Source organism: Pimephales promelas, chromosome 6 (genome assembly GCF_988280905.1).
Source record: "Pimephales promelas chromosome 6, fPimPro1.hap1.1, whole genome shotgun sequence".
Lineage (NCBI taxonomy): Eukaryota > Metazoa > Chordata > Actinopteri > Cypriniformes > Leuciscidae > Pimephales > Pimephales promelas.
Window position 1 is genome coordinate 35363173 of NC_142774.1, and position 20616 is coordinate 35383788.

The 20616-nt window shown below is 36.8% G+C and overlaps 2 protein-coding genes across 2 annotated transcripts; one reads left to right on the forward strand and one right to left on the reverse strand.

Annotated features, from left to right (window-relative positions):
* Positions 1–206: 206 nt before the first annotated feature.
* On the forward strand, positions 207–13348 carry LOC120463070 (FERM domain-containing protein 7). The gene is made up of 12 exons (XM_039651861.2): positions 207–442; positions 2924–3028; positions 4122–4164; positions 5188–5266; positions 5363–5460; positions 5578–5692; positions 5829–5976; positions 6096–6191; positions 7186–7349; positions 8328–8396; positions 9242–9317; positions 9390–13348. The coding sequence occupies exons 1-12, from the start codon at positions 317–319 to the stop codon at positions 10440–10442; spliced, it is 2172 nt and encodes a 723-aa protein (XP_039507795.2). The 5' UTR covers positions 207–316; the 3' UTR covers positions 10443–13348.
* Positions 13349–13491: 143 nt separating this feature from the next.
* On the reverse strand, positions 13492–20301 carry pip4p1b (phosphatidylinositol-4,5-bisphosphate 4-phosphatase 1b). Its single transcript, XM_039651865.2, has 7 exons — positions 20072–20301; positions 18359–18549; positions 18121–18227; positions 16966–17071; positions 16246–16298; positions 16064–16154; positions 13492–15966 (listed from the first exon to the last, which is right to left on the reverse strand). Exons 1-7 carry the CDS (start codon positions 20172–20174, stop codon positions 15823–15825), a joined length of 795 nt encoding a protein of 264 aa, XP_039507799.2. The 5' UTR covers positions 20175–20301; the 3' UTR covers positions 13492–15822.
* Between the last annotated feature and the right edge of the window lie 315 nt (positions 20302–20616).

Sequence of the window (20616 nt, forward strand, 5' to 3'; positions counted from 1 at the left end):
TAAATGAGATTTTAAAATATTCAAATAGAAAAACATTATTTTTAAATTGCAATAATATTTTACAATATTACTATATTACAGTTTTTCAGTATTTCTGATCAATATTTGATTGTAACGCGTGTGGTGTATGCACTGCACTGAGATCAGATACAGTAGTGCTGCTGATGCTGCTCAGTTTGAGAACAGGATGCGTGAACAGTCGTCACGAGACCGCCGCGCGCTACTCCCTCACCTCAGCATCAAACCGATAATGATCCACATTATGGACACTCTGTCCTGAAAAAAGTGTGGTGTTTAAAGCCTAAAGGTGCAGAAGATGGGCGATAAGTTCGAGTTGCTGAAGACACCTGTCAGGACAGCTGCGCGGAAGAAGAACAAGAACGAGAAACTGCGATTACGCGTCATCTTCTTAGACGACAGCGAGAGAGTTTTCGAAGTGGAGGTGAGAAATAATATATATTTATACAGAACGGGGCAAGTTGTCATAGTGGACTATGTCTGAGGTAACTATAAGGTACGCAAACGCTAGTTTTCTATAATGATTTTGTATGCTGGTTTCAAACACCTTTTTAAAATCATGCGTGTCCAAACCTACATTCAATAGCATATATTGTTTAAACAAATGAATAATAAAACCACAGTGGCATGCATTCAGACATAGGTTTAACTGACTTTAACTGAAAATAATCTGTGCTTTCATAAATATCAGGTTTGTAAATTGCTACATATACTTACTTGTTGCCCATATAATAGTTTGATATACTGTATGTTACATTTTCCTCTATAGGCCTATGTTTGATCAATTGTTCAAAATTGTTTTGCAGTTTAAATTTTACCCCATAGTGTGACAACTCTATTCAGGCATGTTGTCAGAAAGAGACAGAATGTGTTCAGTGAACTGTATTGTTATGGGAAATAAAAGTGTAGCTTTTTTTGTGCCTGAGACTGAGAGCTATTTGGCAATGGCTTTCAAAAATAACCCTAGCCTGTGAAATGTTCAGTGAAGTAAAAAGTGTGACAACAAGCCTGGTCTAATTACATTTTGTAATGTCTCTTTCCCTGTCTATTAAATAATTGGATTGGACAATACATATTGTTGATGTGCAATAATGCATCTCTTTTAAATCAAAGTTTCCTAATTTCAAAATCCCTAAAACAGGCCATATTCTTTATCAACACATCATTCTTGTAGTTTGTGTGTGTGTATAAGGGTTTCTCTCACTTTTTCTGTGTTTTGCTTGTAAAGGAGCATCATTTCATGTCCCATTATCTGCTTCTGCTTCATGGGGGATGCTCTGTGTGTATGTGTGTGTACGTGCCTGGGGGTTTTCACTGCTTTTGCACAGCACAATCTTGTCCTACCAGTCAGAAAAAAGCAGGTGAGATATAAAGTCAGGGTGGTGGGGAGAGGGACCGAAAAAAAGGAAAGAGAGTGAGTGAATCAGTGAATGAGTGAGTGAGAGAGTTAGTGCCCGTGAGGCATGTGTGTGTCTGAATAGGGGTAAATATCATGGCCTACACTGAACAGAAGCTTGTACTGGCCTCATTCCAGAGAGCGCGCCAGCATTCCCCTACACCCTCGGGCAAAATAGGCAATTAGTAGCCTATAGAGGCAGTGAAAAATACAAAAAATCAGAGAGAAAGATGTCAGGTTGTAGAGAGATGATCCGTTGTTTTAATCGATATTTGGTCAGCAGAATGTAATTTCAGCAGTTTAGTGGTGCTTGCTATTATTGTTTTTTAATACTGAGGTTTATGGGGTTTTTTTAATGCGTATAATGATGACATGAAATAATGACATGAATGGTACCTTAGCTTAAATTGTGAGGCTTGTTGATGAGAGCTGTGCTAGAAAAGACTTAAAAACAGGTCAAATATCTTGTATATTTACATAAAAAGAGGGATATATCTGCTGTTTTGGTTTCCAACCACCCAGAGCATCTAGCAAATACTTCAATACAGATGACTAACTAGTGTTGTCGTTAACTAAAACTATTAAAAGGCATTTTCGTTAGCTGAAGTTAATCTGAAATACAATAAAACATAAATATTAGAGGATACAACTTGAAAAACTTAAACGAAAAACAGGAATATTGCTTTGGCAACTAAGTGAAATAAAATAAGTTTAGGTTTTAGTAAAACGACAAAAGCACAAATTAATAAAACTAAACTAAATTTTAAACACAAAAAGACAAAAACAAAAGCTAATTATTAATAAATACTATAATAGCGTATAAATAGCAAAATTATTTGATTGTATTCCCAGACACTGGATTAAAGTGCATGTTCAATGATGATTCACTGTCGAAAATAGCATTTGTCCTGAATTAAAAAACATTAAAGCATCATGTCTTCAGACATAAAAGTATATATATTCTGACGTAACTTCACCCTGTCATGAATTCACAGATCTTTCTTTATTTTTGTACTGTGGTCTATGTTTCAACCTCTCCATCTCACACTTGTTCCTGTAGACTTTATCCCTCTATCTTCTTTTGTTTCTTGTCTTTGACAAGATAATAGGGAGGTTATATGCCCCGCTGTCACAGTAAATACAGGGTTTAGTGACACATCTTCACACACATATGTGCCCACAAACACACTCATCAGATAGCAACCCTGTATTTTGAGGCTGACTCAGGGAGCATCTGACTTCCCCATAATTCTGTTTGAGCAGTTCAGTTGCCGCAGATTCAATTACCAGAGAAAGTTGCTCTAACGGTCACATTCTGCTCAAATGGCATCGCCATCTCATTAACACCCGCATGAAGTAATAGCGAAGCAAATCCGAGGAGTAATTTCAGTAACACTGCAGTCACATCAATCAAAAGTAACATTAATGCAGGCTGCACTGAGACCAGTATAAAATGTCATGTACGATGTTTAAGTATTCTGTGGCTTATTTTTCTTCATCTTCCTGCAGAGAAAGATTCTGGGTTCTGATTTCTTCAATAAGGTGTGTGGTCATGTAAAGCTGCTGGAGAAGGAGTACTTTGGCCTAGAGTTCCGCCACCACACCGGCAGCTATGTGAGTCCTTTGACCTGTCAATGATGTCAATAACAGAGTTTGAACATAAACAGCAGACTTAGTCTCTAGCCCTTAAAGGAATAGTTCACCAACCTAAAAAAAAGCATGTTGTCATCATTTGCTCACCCTTTTTGAAGACTAAAAAGACATTTTCAAAAGTGACCCATAAGATTCACGCAATATTTTGAGTTTTTTAAGTCTAATAAGCTTTCAATGACAAACTTACAGAAATTATAGCCATTGCTCATTGAAGATTTTGAAATCTTTGAAGTAGCGATGACCTTTTGAATGTATGTTTTTTTAAAGGGATACTCCACCGTTTTTTCATATTAAACTATGTTATTCCCTTAACTAAAACGAGTTGATACATACCTCTCTCATCTCAGTGCGTACACTCAATCGCTCTGGCACGCGAGACACTTTGATCGCACTTAACTAGCCCAGTTCATTCAATAGGGGCCAAGCAGAGAAGCGACCAAACACCTCCACGTTTTCCCTATTTAAATACAGTTACTCGAGCAGTGTAATTTGACCAAGGTGGTGACACAAAATAAAACGTTGAACTTTTATAAACGTGTAAAGTGGATAACTATAATGTATGGCCAAATATCTCAGCAAGTGCTTGGGAACACTTCAGTTACTCGTGTAACTGTATTTAAATAGGGAAAACGTGGAGGTGTTTGGTCGCTTCTCTGCTTGGCCCATATTGAATGAACTGGGAAAGTGTCTCGTGCGCCAGAGCGATTGAGTGCACACACTGAGATGAGAGAGGTATGTATCAACTTGTCTTAGTTAAGGGAATAGCATAGTTTAATATGAAAAAACGTAGAGTATCCCTTTAATGGGTAAATCAGGTTCACAAATTGATCTAAATGAGTTGATCACAAATCAAAATTGATCTTATTATCAGTGAATAATGACTGATAAATTCAGTCTGTAGAAAATACCGAGCTACATCAGGTTGAACAACGACAGCATTTTATATGTGGGTGAACTGTCCCTTGAAGCAGTTGCTTTATCCACACTTGTCAAATGGAGATCTGTATGCTTCAATTATAGGAAATTAAATCATGTTTTAATGTTTATTATACAGGTCTGGCTTGAACTCCTGAAACCAGTGGCTAAGCAAATCAAAAGTAAGTTTTCTAGTAGTTGTCTTGTGTCAAGGTCCACTTGATTAATTTTCAATTGATAATTTGTTCAGCAAATGCATGTTAACTTATAACTTATAATACTGGTGAATGGTGTGCCAATTTTAGTCAAGTTTTATTGGCAAGGAAAAGGGATTTAGAGGTCAAATTAATACACTTTAGGATATCTGCTATCTATATAAATTAGAATAGAGCATCTGCAACATCAGGCCATAAAATCATTCAGTCATGAGCTATTTCAATTGCACCCAACTCTTAGTGATTCTATGGGTCATCACTTGCCATACACGAGAGACTGTCCGTCAATTTACTTGGCAGTGATTTTTCCAGGATAGGTCACAGGGTCTTCCCCAACCCCATTACATGGCTTCGCTTGGGACTCACACACACATACACACACCATTGGACACATTTCTAGCTTCTCCAATTCACTTATACTGCATGTTTTTGGACTGTGGGGGAAACTGGAGCATGGAGGAAACCCACGCAGACACAGCGACTCGAACCAAGCAACCACCTTGCTATTGGGGGACAGTCCTACCCACTGTACCACCTGCATGGGCCATAAATAGGGCATCTTTAAAAATGTTCTTTAGAAATCTAAAACTTGCCCCCAAAACACTTTGACATAGCACTCATTATACTGGCCATGTAGAAAACTCCACGAACAGCTAAAAATGCTGCATGTCAGCAACATTTTTTTTTTGCAAATGAACATACTTTTAAAAATACATAATACTGTATCTTGTGAATGTACCCCCTGGCACATCTTACCCCACTTTCTAGATGTTTTCTGTATCCCCTCCTATGAATATGTGGTCTCAAAAGTTAGTATTCACCAATTACTAATTAATTTTATTTTTTAAGTTTTTATTTACCATCCCAAATGCTTATCCATTTACTATCACTGTCCACTTGATCCTTTGCCTTTAGTTAATATTAAAAATTATTAGTAAAGTAGGTTTAATGCTTTTTTATGGGTCACAAAAGACTGTGTACTTTCCATAGATACCAGTGATGTGGCGTTCCATTTTATAGTGAAATTTTTCCCTCCTGACCCAGGACAACTGCAGAGAGGCTTAACCAGGTAAAACCCAAGCACATGATTATCTGATAAATAGACTGATATATAGATGGTAATAGGTGATATGAGTTCAGTCTGACTGCTGCCTCTTTTATACAGGTATCTGTTTGCCCTTCAGATCAAACAGGATCTGTCAAACGGCAGCCTCACCTGTAATGACAACAGCGCCGCCCTGCTGGTCTCTCATATACTGCAAGGTAGCTCCTAGTATCTCGTTGAAAGTTTACATGCCTGAAAAATACAAAGCTTCCCAATTTTATCAGTTTAATTATCGCATACACTTTACGGTTTTACCTCTCTATTCACCTTTGTAGCAGAAATTGGGGATTATGATGACGAGTTAGATGCTCATCATCTTGAAAATAAACAATATGTGCCAAACCAGGAGTACTTAGACCACAAAATCATTCGCTTTCACAAAAAGCACAGGTAACATACAGCTACACACCGTACGAGCATACCAAATTGATATTTCCATTAACATGCAGCTCTTATAATGTATGACAGATGTCTACTTGAACATCAACAATTTTGTCCATTAACTTAATTTGGATTTTGGTGACAGAAGTCACACTCCTGCTGAATCAGATGTGCATTTGCTGGAGGTTGCCCGCAAAATGGACATGTACGGGATCCGCCCTCACCCTGCCCATGATGGAGAAGACATGAGAATCAACCTCGCTGTCACACATATGGGGGTACTTGTTTTTCAGGTACTGTATAAAAATATGGCTTAAACTTAAATTAAGATTTACACACAATTTGAAAGACGCATTAGAATGCACATCAACAAAATATAAACTCTCTCTTACAAATTTTATACCGTAATCAGGGAAACACAAAGATCAATACCTTCAGCTGGGCCAAGATCCGTAAGCTGAGCTTCAAGAGGAAAAATTTCCTCATCAAACTCCACACTGAAACCGGGGTGAGACACAAACTATCCCTCCATTACGACCACTGTTTGGAAACTGGGGGGAAAAGAATTAAATAGTTCCTCTGCAACACTTGAAATTATATTTCTCTTCATATATTATATCTGCAGCATTAGTGCTGACTTATAGATTTACATTTATTCATTTAGCAGATGTTTTTTTTTTTATCCAAAGCTGGCAGACATACAAATGAGGAACAGCAGAAGCAATTTATCATGAGAGACAACAATGTGATAGAAAAGAAAAGAAAGATAAACCAGATAAAAAAAAAAGCGAACAGATGCACAACTTTTGTTTATTTTCATAAATATTCAGCACCAATACATTTACATTTGCATGTATGCAGAGACTTCCATGCAAAAGAAACTTACACTGCATTCAGGGCTGTTAAACAATTAATCGCGATTAATCGTATCCAAAATAAAAGTTTGTTTTTACATAATATATGTGGGTGCACTGTGTATAATTATTTTATATATATAAATATACACACATGCTTTTATATATTTAAGAATATTTTCATGTATATACTGTATGTAGATTTATATATAATTTATATTATATATAAATATAAATATTTTATATAAAATAATATTTTTTTCTTAAATATACATGCATGTGTGTGTATTTATATATATATATATATATATATATAATAATTACACACAGTGATATATTATGTAAACACAAACTTTTATTTTGGATGCGATTAATCGCGATTAATCGTTTGACAGCCCTACAAGGTACACATTTGATCAGTTCATGCATTCCCTGGGAATCAAACCCATGACCTTGATGTTGCTAGCGGGGGCCTCTACTTTTGAGCTACTGGAAGGGAAAATGTATTATTTATTATTATTTAGTATTCAGTCAATAGTATTGGGATGTGTTTCTAATAAGATAGCATCTGAAAGCATAAAAAAAGTTGTTAAAATCGCAAATGCTTTAACAATCTTAATCTGTCATTCACTCAACTCTAACTTTTAGCCATCGAGGAGGGACACTGTTGAATTTTCCATGGCCAGCAGAGATGTGTGTAAGGCGTTTTGGAAAATGTGTGTGGAGTATCACGCTTTCTTCAGACTTGCGGAGGAGCCCAAGTCACATCAAAAGTCAATTCTGTCCAGCAAAGGATCCAGTTTCAGATACAGGTATGTGTGTGTGAGAGAGAACAACTTTAGTTATGTGGAATGCAATAAGAAGCCCCAGTTGTCTAATACTTTATGCTATGATCCTTACTAAGCATCTTCCATAAAGCCTCTAAGAGTGTGTAATGAAGATATTAAAACGAGCATTCTAATCTTTCTTTCTAAACACACAACTAGGCGACATTACATGTGTGTAGTGATAAAGTTGAGAATAGTTTAACTTGATGCAAATGAGCAGCAATGTGGCGACATAAGTGAAGGCTAGATGGAGGTAATGTCAGTGAGGGATTTTGCTCTTCTATATGATGTGTCTCTGCCCACATGGATGAAAAATTAGGTGTAGAAAACCGTATCAGAAACTGTCAGCATTCTGTGCTAAATTGATTCATCTGAGCTAGATTGATTCATAATGAGAAACATTCATTTTGTTCAGGTCATCATGGACTGCTGGATTTTATATACACAGGAAAACATTCATTTTCAGCAGAAAACTGCATGAGAAAAATATTGTAGAAATAGAATAGTATCTTTTTATTAATATTAAACCGATAAAAAAATAACAGTAAATACTTTTACAGTGTTATTTAAAAAATCTATTTCAAATAAATGTGCTTCCTTTGAACTTTCTATTCATCAAAGAATCCAGGAAAAAAAAAAAATCTAACAAAAAATCAAACAAAACAGCCTTGGTGAGCTTAAGGAAACTTCTTTTCAAAATATTACAAAATCTTACCAGCCCCAAATATTTGAATGGTTGTGTATACCAGCCCATTACTGATTAGTTTTTCAAAAGCTCTGGCCAGTAATGCAATCCACAAATAATATTAGGACATCTAGTGGCAGGGAATCCAAATATTCAATAAAATCACTTCCTGTGTGAACAAGACTTGAGATTCTTTTTGCACCATGGACCTCAGCAACAATTGTCTTGTATTTTTTTTTTCAATTTTTTTTTTTCTGCTTTCGGTTGTGGTATTGTAGTGGCAGGACACAGAAGCAACTTCTTGAGTGTGTGGGCTCTGGAGGCAAGAAACATTTGCCTTTTGAAAGGTAAGATGTTATGTTGGATGTTGTTGAGAAAACGTTTCTGCATAAATTTTGTGTGGGATATTTTTTCCTGTGCCACTAGTGGGACTAAAGGTAATAGCAATTATATAAAATGGTTTCCCAAACACTCTTGCAGTCTTCTATTTGATTATACAATAAGGTAGCCTTAACTAACACCACTGGTTGGGTCAACGTTACTACAGTATATTGAGCCACTCAAACTAAGCACGATTCTGAAACCTACGTCATGGACAGACAAATGATGACCACTCCAAGTCCACAAGTAGACATCAAGCAAACCATTTGGGACAGGATCCAACTAAATATTTTGGGAAAGTCAACCTTGGTTTAAAGTTGTCTCTGAACATTTAACTGAGATGCGTTTTGACATTTTCCCCTTTAATGCTTGGTACACATTGTTTGATTTTGGGCTGTCTCAGATGAAAGACGACCTATCCTGGTGATTTCTGTGGTCAAAAATTGGCATGCCATGACAAGTTGGCCTCTTTTCCCTAGCCATGACCACGCCCCTATTCTCCTCTTTGTTCAGCGCATATAAAAACACAATTGCCAAGTGTGATTTATTTTGCTCTATTTGTTTACCACTAGCTGCTGATGATGTGTCAGTCTTTTATTCTAACTTGCATCGCACAGTCTACATACATGTCATACCCAAGTTTATAAGATCTATATCGTGCAGTGTGATTTGCAATGATCTTGTAGGATTGATGAAATTGCAAAGTCTATAGCAGGCATAAGTTACAAGAATAGATTCTTTAGAAGATTGGACAGTGCTGTACGTGTTTGTTTTTCATTGCATCTACAGCCCGTTTTGCACTTTTTTTCAGAAGTTACTGCAAGTCTGAATATGACACTCGACAGTGCAGATCCTCTCCTGACATACTGACTGATGTCTCTATGCAGGTATTGTACTTGTTTCTTACATTTCAGATGTGTATTTGAATCCACATGTCTTCATGTTTCTTTCTCACATAGCTGTACGAGCATCTACCTCCTGGCCAAGCTGTTGCTGGGCAACAGAGTGAACAGACAGGCGTAGCAAAGCGCAGCCTATCTGCGATGGAAGTCATGTTCACTAATGAACCTGAGCGATCCAGGTCATTGGCAAGAAATCCTGCCTTCTCAAGCAACTCTGCCTCGCCCAAGCTTCGTTCCCTGTCTACATCAGGAGTAGAACATCATGGTAGAGGGGCCCAGAGACAGAAGGCAAAGAGACGATTGTCTCCTAACGCCCAGCATCTCGTGCTCCTCTACCCTAACGCACCCCACCTCCAGTTCCACCCTGTGCTGCCCACTTTCCCACTCACCACTCACCCTTACCTACTGCAAGACCATACGTCTTCCTCCCTAGACCGCCTCCCTCAAACCCATCACAACCATCTGCCTCTGCAATACTTTCCCAGACAAATTGCCCACTCGTCCTTGCCGTCCTCTTGCTTGTCGCCACAACTTCAGAAGCAGCAGGAAAGGCTCCGTCCTGCTGGCCTGGGATTAGCCGAATCGAGACTGTACCCCAGAGGAGGCCTAGGGCTGAGGCCTGGGTTGAATAGGAAGCTGGACTTGAATAGAGTGGAAGCAGGCCATTACAGCGACGACTCCACCTTTCAGACTGGCTTGCCGCGCCGAGCCTCAAGCCAACCGGACTTCAAATTCCAGCGACCTACTCTTGCCTCAAACGCCGCTGCATACGCATCCGAGTATCGCCCACTGGGATATTATCCACATCTTTCTCGACACCACGTTCCTGCCAGGCCCACCTACCTTCCTCTAAGTCCTGCCCCTCTCCCGGAAAGACCCACTTCTTTATGTGTACTCGGCACAGGTAGTTATAGTGATTCGGATTCAGACACCTTCTACCCATACTTTCCTGCATTGGGTAAAGTGGTACGTTCTGGACCACTGGCACGCATGCGCTTCTCTTCTGGAAGCCTCCAATTGGATGAAGAGGATGGAGAGGAAGAGGACTCGGATTGCCCAAATGATCAGGAAAACACAACTATTACCACTGTTAAGGTAATGAAGTTGTAGTAGCCATGCTTAGAATTTTGGCCCTGAATGATGGGGCTCAACAAATAAAATAAACTGTTAAGTACTGTAGATATTGCACTCTCAGAAGAAATGGTACAAATCTGTCATGGGGCACTTTCCAAAGGTACACCATTTAGCCCTAAAAGCCAAAAAGGGTACTACACCAGTGATTTTGTACCTTTTGAGTGTGTGGTAGTAACAAAAACAGAGGGGCACATTATTAATCAGGTGACATACAGTAAGGTAATGTTTCTGTAAATAAGAAAAAAGTATTTTAAGTCAATTTGCATCTCAGATCTAAGGCCCTGCTTACACCTGGTATTAAAGTTGCATTGTGTAATATTTAGGAGGATCTGTAGACAGAAATGCAATATAATATACATAACTATGTTTTCAGTGGTGTAAGACCTTACATAATGAGCCGTTATGTTTTTATTACCTTAGAATGAACCATTTCTATCTATATACACCACTGATCTCCTAACATTGAAATTGCGCCGACATGTTTCTACAGTAGCCATAAACGGACAAACTACTACAGAGCACATTTTGTCACTATGTTGTTCTTCGTGCAAAGAAGTTAGCTAAAGTCAGCGAATATGACACATTGATGAACAAGTAAGTAACAATTAATTTTGCAATAACATATCTTTTTATTGAATAATAAAGTAAACATAATTTCTTAATGTATCTTTGTAAAGAAACCTCATTGCTTAACTGGCTACTCTCTGCTGTCTCCGACGCTGACATCTTTTCCTGTCAGACAACCTAACTTTTGTTCACCAATAGATGCCGCTAAAAATCGCACACTGCACCTTTAATATGCATTTTGGTCGATCGGATCACAAGTGGAGGATGTTAAATAAAATGTGGTTGAATGTGTTTGAAAAGACCACCAACTCTCTGCCTACTGTTTTAATGGATGCTGTAGCCAGATGGGATTTACACTTGGATGGTCTTACGGCTATCAGAGCAAAAACAAAATCATCAAGCATCCTGCTCTGTGTGGTTTTCCGTCTTCTCCGTGTCTATACCCCTTTTGCACCGACGTCACAGTTACGTCACGGCGCTAGCTGGCGGCAAAACAAAGTGAAAACTGGAGGCGGCCAATACAAACCAGCACAGATTCGGCTACATAATAAGGAGCTTACATTGTTGTTACTATTATTAAATGTCATCTTGTTGTGTTGTCTGGTGCAAGAATTGATGAAAAATGAATATGCTGTATCTGGAATTTTTATTTCTAGAAAATATTCACATCATTAAAATCGCACTGTAATGTAGCTCGGCAGAGTTGCAGATTATATAATACCAAAAGCCGACGTGGAAAATGCACATGAATACCCCCTCAAGTGGTATTTTCCACTGGGCAACTTGTAGAATATTTTGATGGATGAGTTGCTGAGATGAGATAACCTTTGATCTTTTCAAAATGGTGGAGAGCACCGCAAGAGTCGTGAATGGTAAAAAATATATACTATTCATGATCTAGAAAATATACAGCATATTATTTACCTTTTGAGTTTTGATAAATCATTTTCTTGCTGTTGCAGATGACTTAAGCAATCTAAAATAGTTTTAACTAAATAACAGGTCTGGATCTCCATCTTTTTACCATATTACGACAACAAAAGCACTTGAACGCAAGACACTACCAGTTCATATCCTATTTTCCATAGCACGTGACGTGAACGCACCAATACACACAAGTCTTGTACAGGACCATATAGGCATCTAAAGATTTATATGCCCTCAGTTTCTCTTTGTGATCGGTTTCTCTATAAGGTAGGTGTAGAAGTCAGGCCACTCACCCGAGGTAACTGAATCCTGTCAGATCGTCCATGCATTGAGTGAGTGTGTAGACCATGCATTGAGTGAGTGTGTAGATGGCTACAGCCGGTTCAGTCCATTAAAGATAAGTTTTGGAAATAACAATTGCGGTCCTGGACACTGAGTGACCTTACACATTAATATAAAATCTGATTTTCTCCAGTCATTGTTAAAAAACAAGCTAACAATACTTGCTAACTAACTAGCTTTAGTGAAGCGGCCTGAGCGATCGTTCTGCCTGTGCCTCCACCTAAGCTCCGCCCACAAAAAAACGTCACCATCGAAAGATCTGAAAAACCCATACATTTACCCGCCCATAGACCCTCCCTTTAAATAAATCTGTACAGAAGTGGTTGAAAATGGACTAAAGAGACATACACGAGAGTAAACAGGTATGTGTCTGCCTCATCTACCTGAGATCTGATCGACCAAAACGCATTTTAATACCAGGTATTATCAAGGCTAGTTAAATTTTGTTGTATTTTTTATGTAAATGTATAGTTCAACCTAATACGGAAATTCTGTCATCGTTTACTCACTCTCGTGTCAATCCAATCCTGCTTGGCTTTCTTCTGTGGAGTACAAGAAAAAAACGATGAACTGAATCAATCAGGTACCTGAATGAATCATTTAGAATGGTTTTAGTGAATCAACTGATTGAAAAGATCTGAGTCAAAAGACTCAACAAATAAATCAGACATGTGAAGACTTGCCAAGATTTCATTCAAAACTGTGCTGTAGCCTATGTAATTTGAAACAACGTGAGGTTCTGTAAACGATGACTAAAGTGTCTTGGGTAAACTATACCTTTAATTAGTCATTATTTCATAAAACGTACTAACCATGTACTGAGTGACTAATCATTCTGTGGTGATTCTGGGTAAATCTTAATTTTCAGGAAACATGTGTAACTAATAAATATGGATTCTGTTAGCTAAAAATTAAAACAGATTATCAGATGTTTGTGTAATGGGATTGGGAAAACAATATCAATTCTTTCTTTGACATTTGTGCTACCAGTGATATGTATTTAAAACATTTTTGCAAGGATGTGAAACTTTGTCAATAAATTAGGTATGCAATTTTTTGCAAAGTCAAGTTCATTTAGCACTACAAGGTTGCACTTTAAGTATAACTATAGCCTATACTCAACTTCTATCTGCCCACAAAGATAATCACTTGCACACATTTCCTTTTGCTTAAAGTGCATGCTAATAAATACAAATCTAAAATTGATTTATTTAAATAATTTCTTTGGTGTTTTCAACATATAACCTTTTGAAAATGTTCTGAACATAGTCCTCTGAAAAGAAAGTACACCCAATACAGTCAGATCTAAAAGGAGTCACAGCAAAAAAAAAAGTCCATATGTAATAAATAATGATAATCACGCATTACGTGACAACCATCACAAAACAGATTGTACTAGCATTATTTTTGAAGGGCATTCTCATTCAGTTTTATTTGAGCTGTAGCTCAAAATCTAATCCATGAAGTGATAAAAATGAATACCTTGAATCTGCACTGCAAGTTGCTTTCCATAAAATTAATAAATGAATTTAGCCAAAAAGAGCATCAACATTTGATTAACCTTAACATTATACTCACTGAATCACTGCTATAGCTTGGAAATCCTACAAATGAGTTTTACCTTAGTTTTTTTTATTATATTACATCTGTTGTCATAATTTTGTAAACCGTCAGAACCCCTAACACATACAAATACTCAGGAACTGTTACAAAGGAACGTACAAAAATGATCAACAATGACAAAGATGGGATTTACCATGTTAAAATGTAGTGCAACTACATATATATATATATATATATATATATATATATACATTTTAAACAAAAATTAAACAAGTAAATGCACAGTACAACTGCACAATCATGTAAACAAATTAACACAACAAAAAATAAAAAACTTACTGGTCACTTCTGCACTTCAATAGATATAAGTATTATAGTATTAGTATTAATATATATCTGTATACTCCATTAAAGAGTGCAATGCAAAGAGTTCATTTCAGCTAAAAATGATTCAATGCGTTTGGTCAGCACAGGTTTACAATTGCAAAAAAATTACCTTCAGGAGTACAACACCATGTCACTGTGGGGTAAAACCCTTAAAGGGGCATCTTTGTACCTTATTTTTGCCTAAAGGGTCTAGGAAAACCTTAAGGGTACATATTACTACTCTAAGGTACTAATATACATATTTTAGGGGTAATACAAAGTACTGCCCCAGTGACAAGGGCTGTTGTACCCCTAAAGGTACCAATTTAGCATATTTGTTTTCTGATAGTGAAGATATAAGTTAATCACAGCAATGCTCCTTGATGAATATTTACATTCATCAGCATTTGAAAGTTTACGCAGATTAAGTCAAAATTAATAATAATCTCTGCCTGTAATCTACTAGGTAATGCTACAATTATTAATGGCATACAAGGTAGAAGGTTTTAATGCAGCTATATAACTAAATAACCACAGGCAGGTACATATAATAATCAGCAATGCTTGATTTAAAAAAAAAACAGCATCAACAAAAGTAACACACGGATCATTAGAAATCTCTAGAATCTCTTGTAATATTGCTTGGTGTCAGATGTGAACATTTTTTAGTTAGTACGGAAAGCATAATTTGGTGCCTAAGCTGTTTTTGAGGGTGACGATACATAGTAAAATATGCTGAATGCTGATAGAAAAAGAGGAAGGGAAGGGTTCAATGAATAATATCCATGGAAAAGCAATAAAATACATTGAAAGAATAAATCAACTTCATTATTGACTATGATTCAATCTATAGCACATTCCAATAATTTGTGATATTGAAATGCACTTTCTAAAGAATAGATCTGCTTTTGCTTTTCCCCAAACCTTCCAAATGCTTCGGCGTGTTTTCATTTCCTTTTTTCTTATTCATACCCTACAACTTTCAATAAAGCTATAATCTGCAGTTCCTCTATATATATGACAATATTTGCTTTAATTATAAATGGCTTTAATTATAAATGTCACTGGCTATTAACAACAGAGCACACCGTCATGTGAGGCACTTACGAGTTCTGTCAGCAATTCAACCACGGTCTCATTCTAACTATAATGCTTCTGTATTTATGTGTGAAACCACAATGATGTCAGAGTCAATTCACAGGGCTAAAAAAGCCTCTTTCAGCAGATACTGATTCTGCAACTAAACTAGAAGTTCTTGTCCTACTGACAATGCAGAAATACTAAAGTGTGCATTGTTTAGAAAGCGGGTTCCCATTAGAATTGTGGATAGATTGGGTTTGACATTTCAATTATTTGGGTGAAAAGTGGGTTATACTTTTACCCCAAAAGGAATTAAAATAATAATTGAATTAATTATCTAGAATCATAATTATGTTTTTTTTTTTTTTGCCTATTGAACTTAGGGGGAAATATGGATTTTTACTGAGAGTTCTTCACCCATTTAGACAGAGCATCTCTCCATTAACCTTCCTTTTGGCTCAGTTTTCTTTTTCATTCTTGGACTCGACCTCCTGCTCCTCATTGCTCTCTTCTATGAGTAGTTGTGCAGTGGTTTACTGATTTTCATGCAGGCCCAATGTAGAGCTCTGATCAAAGTGATCAGCACAAGGAGAATGAAGAATACCCAGGATACATAAATCCCCTTATACGTCTGTGCATTCAACCACGTACCAGCCTACGGAGAAAGAAAGGGAACAGAGTAAAGATATTTCCAGGCATTCTGAAATGGCAACTCTTTGAAATAATGAACTCTAAAATGCTTTTATTCTTACAATCAATCCCGCAGTCGCTATAATGAAGATCAAACACAACATGAAGCATCTCAAACTCCGCTTTCTAGGGTACCTCTGGCCGATCGATGAGCTATATTGATGAAAGGAATGGAATTTACTAGTAATCAATGTAAGTGTGTGGTACTAAACAGAAGAAGGTCTATTGATAGCATTTAACATACACTTTTCTGCAGTGTGGACACCGAGCCAATGTCCGATCTGTAAATTCTGTCCACTAAATCAACAACAGAAATACATTGTTACAGATATAGTATTAGAGGAGTAGTTCACTTTTAAAAAGACTTTTGCTGATAATTGACTCACCCCCATGTCATCCAAGATGTCCATGTCTTTCTTTCTTCAGTCGAAAAGAAATTAAGGTTTTTGATGAAAACATTCCAGGATTTTCTCCATATAATGGACTTCAATGGGAACCAAAAGGTTCAACGTCCAAATGAGAGTTTCATTGCAGCTTCAAAGGGCTTTAAACAACACCAGACGATGAATAAGGTTCTTATCTAGCGAAACGATCGGTCATTTAAAAAATAAATACGTTTTATAAGCACAAATGCTCGCCTTGCTCTGTTCTGTGATGAGCGTACGTGACTCTCCTGTTCAAACTCGTTCATCAAAATGAACAAAAGCCCTTTGAAGCTGCACTGAAACTCTCATTTGGACCTTGAACCGTTTGGTTCCCATTGAAGTCCATTATATGGAGAAAATCCTGGAATGTTTTCATCAAAAACCTTAATTTCTTTTTGACCGAAGAAAGAAAGACGTGGACATCTTGGATGACATGGGGGTGAGTAAATTATCAGCAAAGGTTTTTTTAAAAGTGAACTACTCCTTTAAGGCAAAATGAATAAAAAAAGAGCTTTGAAATGTTAACTTAAAATTCTTACCAGAAAAGTGTTAGTACAGTGGCCGCAGGAAACTCTGGCACCGCTAGGCTGAGGATTCGGACTTTCTGCGCCCAGATGAACTGGACCTAAATTGATAATTCGCTTACTGATCCCCCCAAAAAAGACACACATACACACAAAAAAACATTTAAATTACCAACATGACATCATGACTTTTGCGTAAACATACACGTCACTTTCAAGTCAAGTGGCGTGTTATCTATATGCATTTTGAGCTATCCGCGTGTATGCGTATGTCTATGCCGTTAAATGTCCAAGTGATTCCGCGTGTATACACGCCGTTAAATGTCTGAGCGAAACGAAGCAAAATGTAGATCTACATCAGGGGAGCGCTATTTTTTTTCCTAGGATGGTAGAGACTCCTAAATGGTATTAAAGGAGTAACTTTTGCTGATAATTTACTCACCCCATGTCATCCAAAATATCCACATCTTTCTTTCTTCATTCGAAAAGAAATGAAGGTATTTGATGAAAACATTCCAGGATTTTCTCCATATAATGGATTTCAATGGGAACCAAATGGTTCAAGTTCCCTTATTCATCGTCTGCTGTCGTTTAAAGCCCTTTGAAGCTGGACTGAAACTCTCACTTGGACCTTGGACCATTTGGTTCCCAATGAAGTGCATTATATGGAGAAATGTTTTCATCAAAAACCTTACTTTCTTTTCGACTAAGGAGAAAGAAAGACGTGGACATCATGGATGACATGGGGGTGAGTAAATTATCAGCACGTTTTTTTTTTAACTAGTGCTTCAAAACTACTTCTTTAACCCCAGTGACGGGTAGGTTTAAGGACGGGGTTGGGGTTGGATATTTATACAGTAATGTAACGTTAAGTCAACGGCATTCATAAACACGCTGAAAAGCGATTATGCGTGTTGATAACACGCCAAAAATGGAAATACAAATTGGTGTGTCATACATATGCCATTTCATGAGATCAGTCTGAAAATACTCATAATTAAAACTAATATTTTCTTTGACTTTATCTATTAAAATCCACTGACAAAAATGTAAAAATATCTAACCATGGTGTATGGATATACACTGCCATTCAAAGGTTTGGAGTTGATAAGATTTTTTAAAAAGTATATATATATATATCGTGAATTATGATAATATAAATTCTCTCACCAGTAAGGTCGAGGGCAGGCGATCCTCTGCGAGGTAACTTTGCAGATGAGAAGACAGTTACATGGACACCTCACATACTTCTTTCCTGCTGGAGCATTCTTTATGGGCTAGATAAATCAGGAAGTGATGTCATGGTCTTTCGCTTAAATCTAGTTCAGTTTTCATCACCTCGCTAAAGCATCAAACAGCATGTATGTTTGAGGAATGGAATCCTAAACGGATGTGCTTGTTAACTCACTGTAGCCTCATTGCAGACTCCGCATTTGACCACATGCTGGTGGATTTTGCCCTCCACACTAATAAGCGACTGACACACTCTGCAGCCAATGACAGAAGCACTGCCGCTCTCCGGAGAGCCCAGCGGGGAGTACGGTGGAGGAGCCTCTCCCAGCATCAACGAGGGAGGAGCTGATGGCGCTGCTGGGAAATCTGGGATGGAAAGAGAGCATGAGAGAGGATGTAAGGCAAACAGAAAGTGAGAAAATAAAAGGATTGGTAATGCTGCCACTAAAAATGACAATGAAATATACAGAACTGGAGACTTTGCTTTGCAATATTATTACCTCTCTTATTGCATGCATTATCAAAGCAATGTTAAAAAAAGATTTATTACTAATAATTAGGGCTATCAAACGATTAATCGCGATTAATAGCATTCAAAATAAAAGTTTGTGTTTACATAATATATGTGGGTGCACTGTGTATAATTATTTTATATATATATATATAAACACACATGCTTGTATATATTTAAGAAATATTTTCATGTATATACTGTATATAGATTTATATGTAATTTATATTATATATAAATATTTTATATATAATTAATATTTTTTTCTTAAATATACATGCATGTGTGTGTATTTATATACAGTATATATAAAATAATTATACACAGTGCACTGTGTTATATATTATGTAAACACAAACTTTTATTTTGGATGCGATTAATCGTTTGGCAGCCCTACTAATAATATTATGCAATAATTTGTAAATAACTCTTTGTATGTCTGTGTATATTTGTATGCCTGTGACAACAAAAAGAAATTAATGAATTATTTATTTAAATAAATAATTATTGTAAATGAATAATAAGTTAAATTATTGTAATAAATAAATTATTGTAAATTAAAAATAAATACAATTATTGTAATGAAGAAAATATCAATTTCAGACTTATCATATCATAATAGACTTTACACTATGGAAATTACATTTAAACTTAATTTTTTACTTAAATGTATAAATTATGAAATACTTGAATGTTACTGTAAGTAGCCTAAAATTATCTGAATACATATGTATAGACAAAATATTAATAGATAGATAGATAGAATATTTAGCACAAATAAAAGGTTTATTCAACATAATCCCCTCATTATTACTAATCATAACTTTCTGTTTGTTAAGATATTACTAATCTTAACTTTTTTTTCACCAAGACGAGCAACATTGTGTGTTGTGTAGAAGATAGTTACATGATTACATTAACATTAATTTAGTCAGTTTAAACGTTTATTAATGTTCAGGCAGATCAGTCAATAGTACATGGGCAGATACACTGATAAGCCTGAGTGCAAAAATCATGATTCCTTTAACGTTAGTCATGCGTTTCAAGTGTTCTTTAATCTGACTCTAATCTACTTGTGCTGTGTTTAGGATCGGCAGGTAACAGATTACTGCAAATTAAATCACATAATCGACATATGTTGATCTGAGAGTGACACGCTGTATATAAGTCACATTAAAATTAATAAAGAAGGTGATCCTAAATACTTTTGCTCCACAGCACATGAGCGTGCGGATCATCACAGGTGCGATTGAGCGCTCCATTCAGTAAATTTAATTTAGCTTACGATGCCCACACATGCTGTGTACTTTAGGTAGACTGCTCAATAGTGTTTTAGGCACAGCCACTGTCTGTCAATGCGGATCAGGTTTGACTCACTCTGTGGTTTGGTCAGCGGTCGGTAGGTCTCATCAACCGGTGACAGCCCGCTCATTCCATCGCGACTGTCCGACAGCAAAGGCGATCGCTCACCGTCAGCCATGTCCGCAAAAAAGCACGCTGTTGATGTTTGCTGCTGGTAAATATTCTCACGAAGAGCAAAAGTGATACGTGAAAGTAAAGCTTCTCCAGGAAGCGTCACATAATCACATGATTTCTGCTACCAGGAAGTCGACAACAAAAATAACAACACAAGCGCGTGATCGCGGATTCGGCCAATTAGCAACGAGCTCACAAGCACTGAAAATTTAATATAATCCCGTTTTAATTAGCTCTCGCTCATTTAGGTGTGCTCTGCTGTGCTTCAAGTGAAATATTAATGTTCACCGTTCCCCGTTCACCGTATGAGACTGTCAAACATTATTCGAGTTTATGAACTAAATCCTTTTCATTACAGCTTTACTTTATTATTCTGTGATCATGTGTTGTGTCATGACTGTATATAAATATATACACAGAAAACAAAAAAAACTAGCTTTAACACA

What these genes read in the sequence shown, in the direction of transcription:
- LOC120463070 (XM_039651861.2), top strand. Translation starts at nt 317, where the DNA reads ATGGGCGATAAGTTCGAGTTGCTGAAGACACCTGTCAGGACAGCTGCG. An exon ending in GGTCTCTCATATACTGCAAG is followed by an intron (nt 5,461 to 5,577) that starts GTAGCTCCTAGT and finishes TCACCTTTGTAG; the next exon opens with CAGAAATTGGGGATTATGAT. An exon ending in AAACATTTGCCTTTTGAAAG is followed by an intron (nt 8,397 to 9,241) that starts GTAAGATGTTAT and finishes ACTTTTTTTCAG; the next exon opens with AAGTTACTGCAAGTCTGAAT.
- pip4p1b (XM_039651865.2), bottom strand. Translation starts at nt 20,174, where the DNA reads ATGGCTGACGGTGAGCGATCGCCTTTGCTGTCGGACAGTCGCGATGGA. An exon ending in ACTGTACTAACACTTTTCTG is followed by an intron (nt 16,299 to 16,965) that starts GTAAGAATTTTA and finishes TTGTTGATTTAG; the next exon opens with TGGACAGAATTTACAGATCG. An exon ending in TAGCGACTGCGGGATTGATT is followed by an intron (nt 15,967 to 16,063) that starts GTAAGAATAAAA and finishes CTTTCTCCGTAG; the next exon opens with GCTGGTACGTGGTTGAATGC.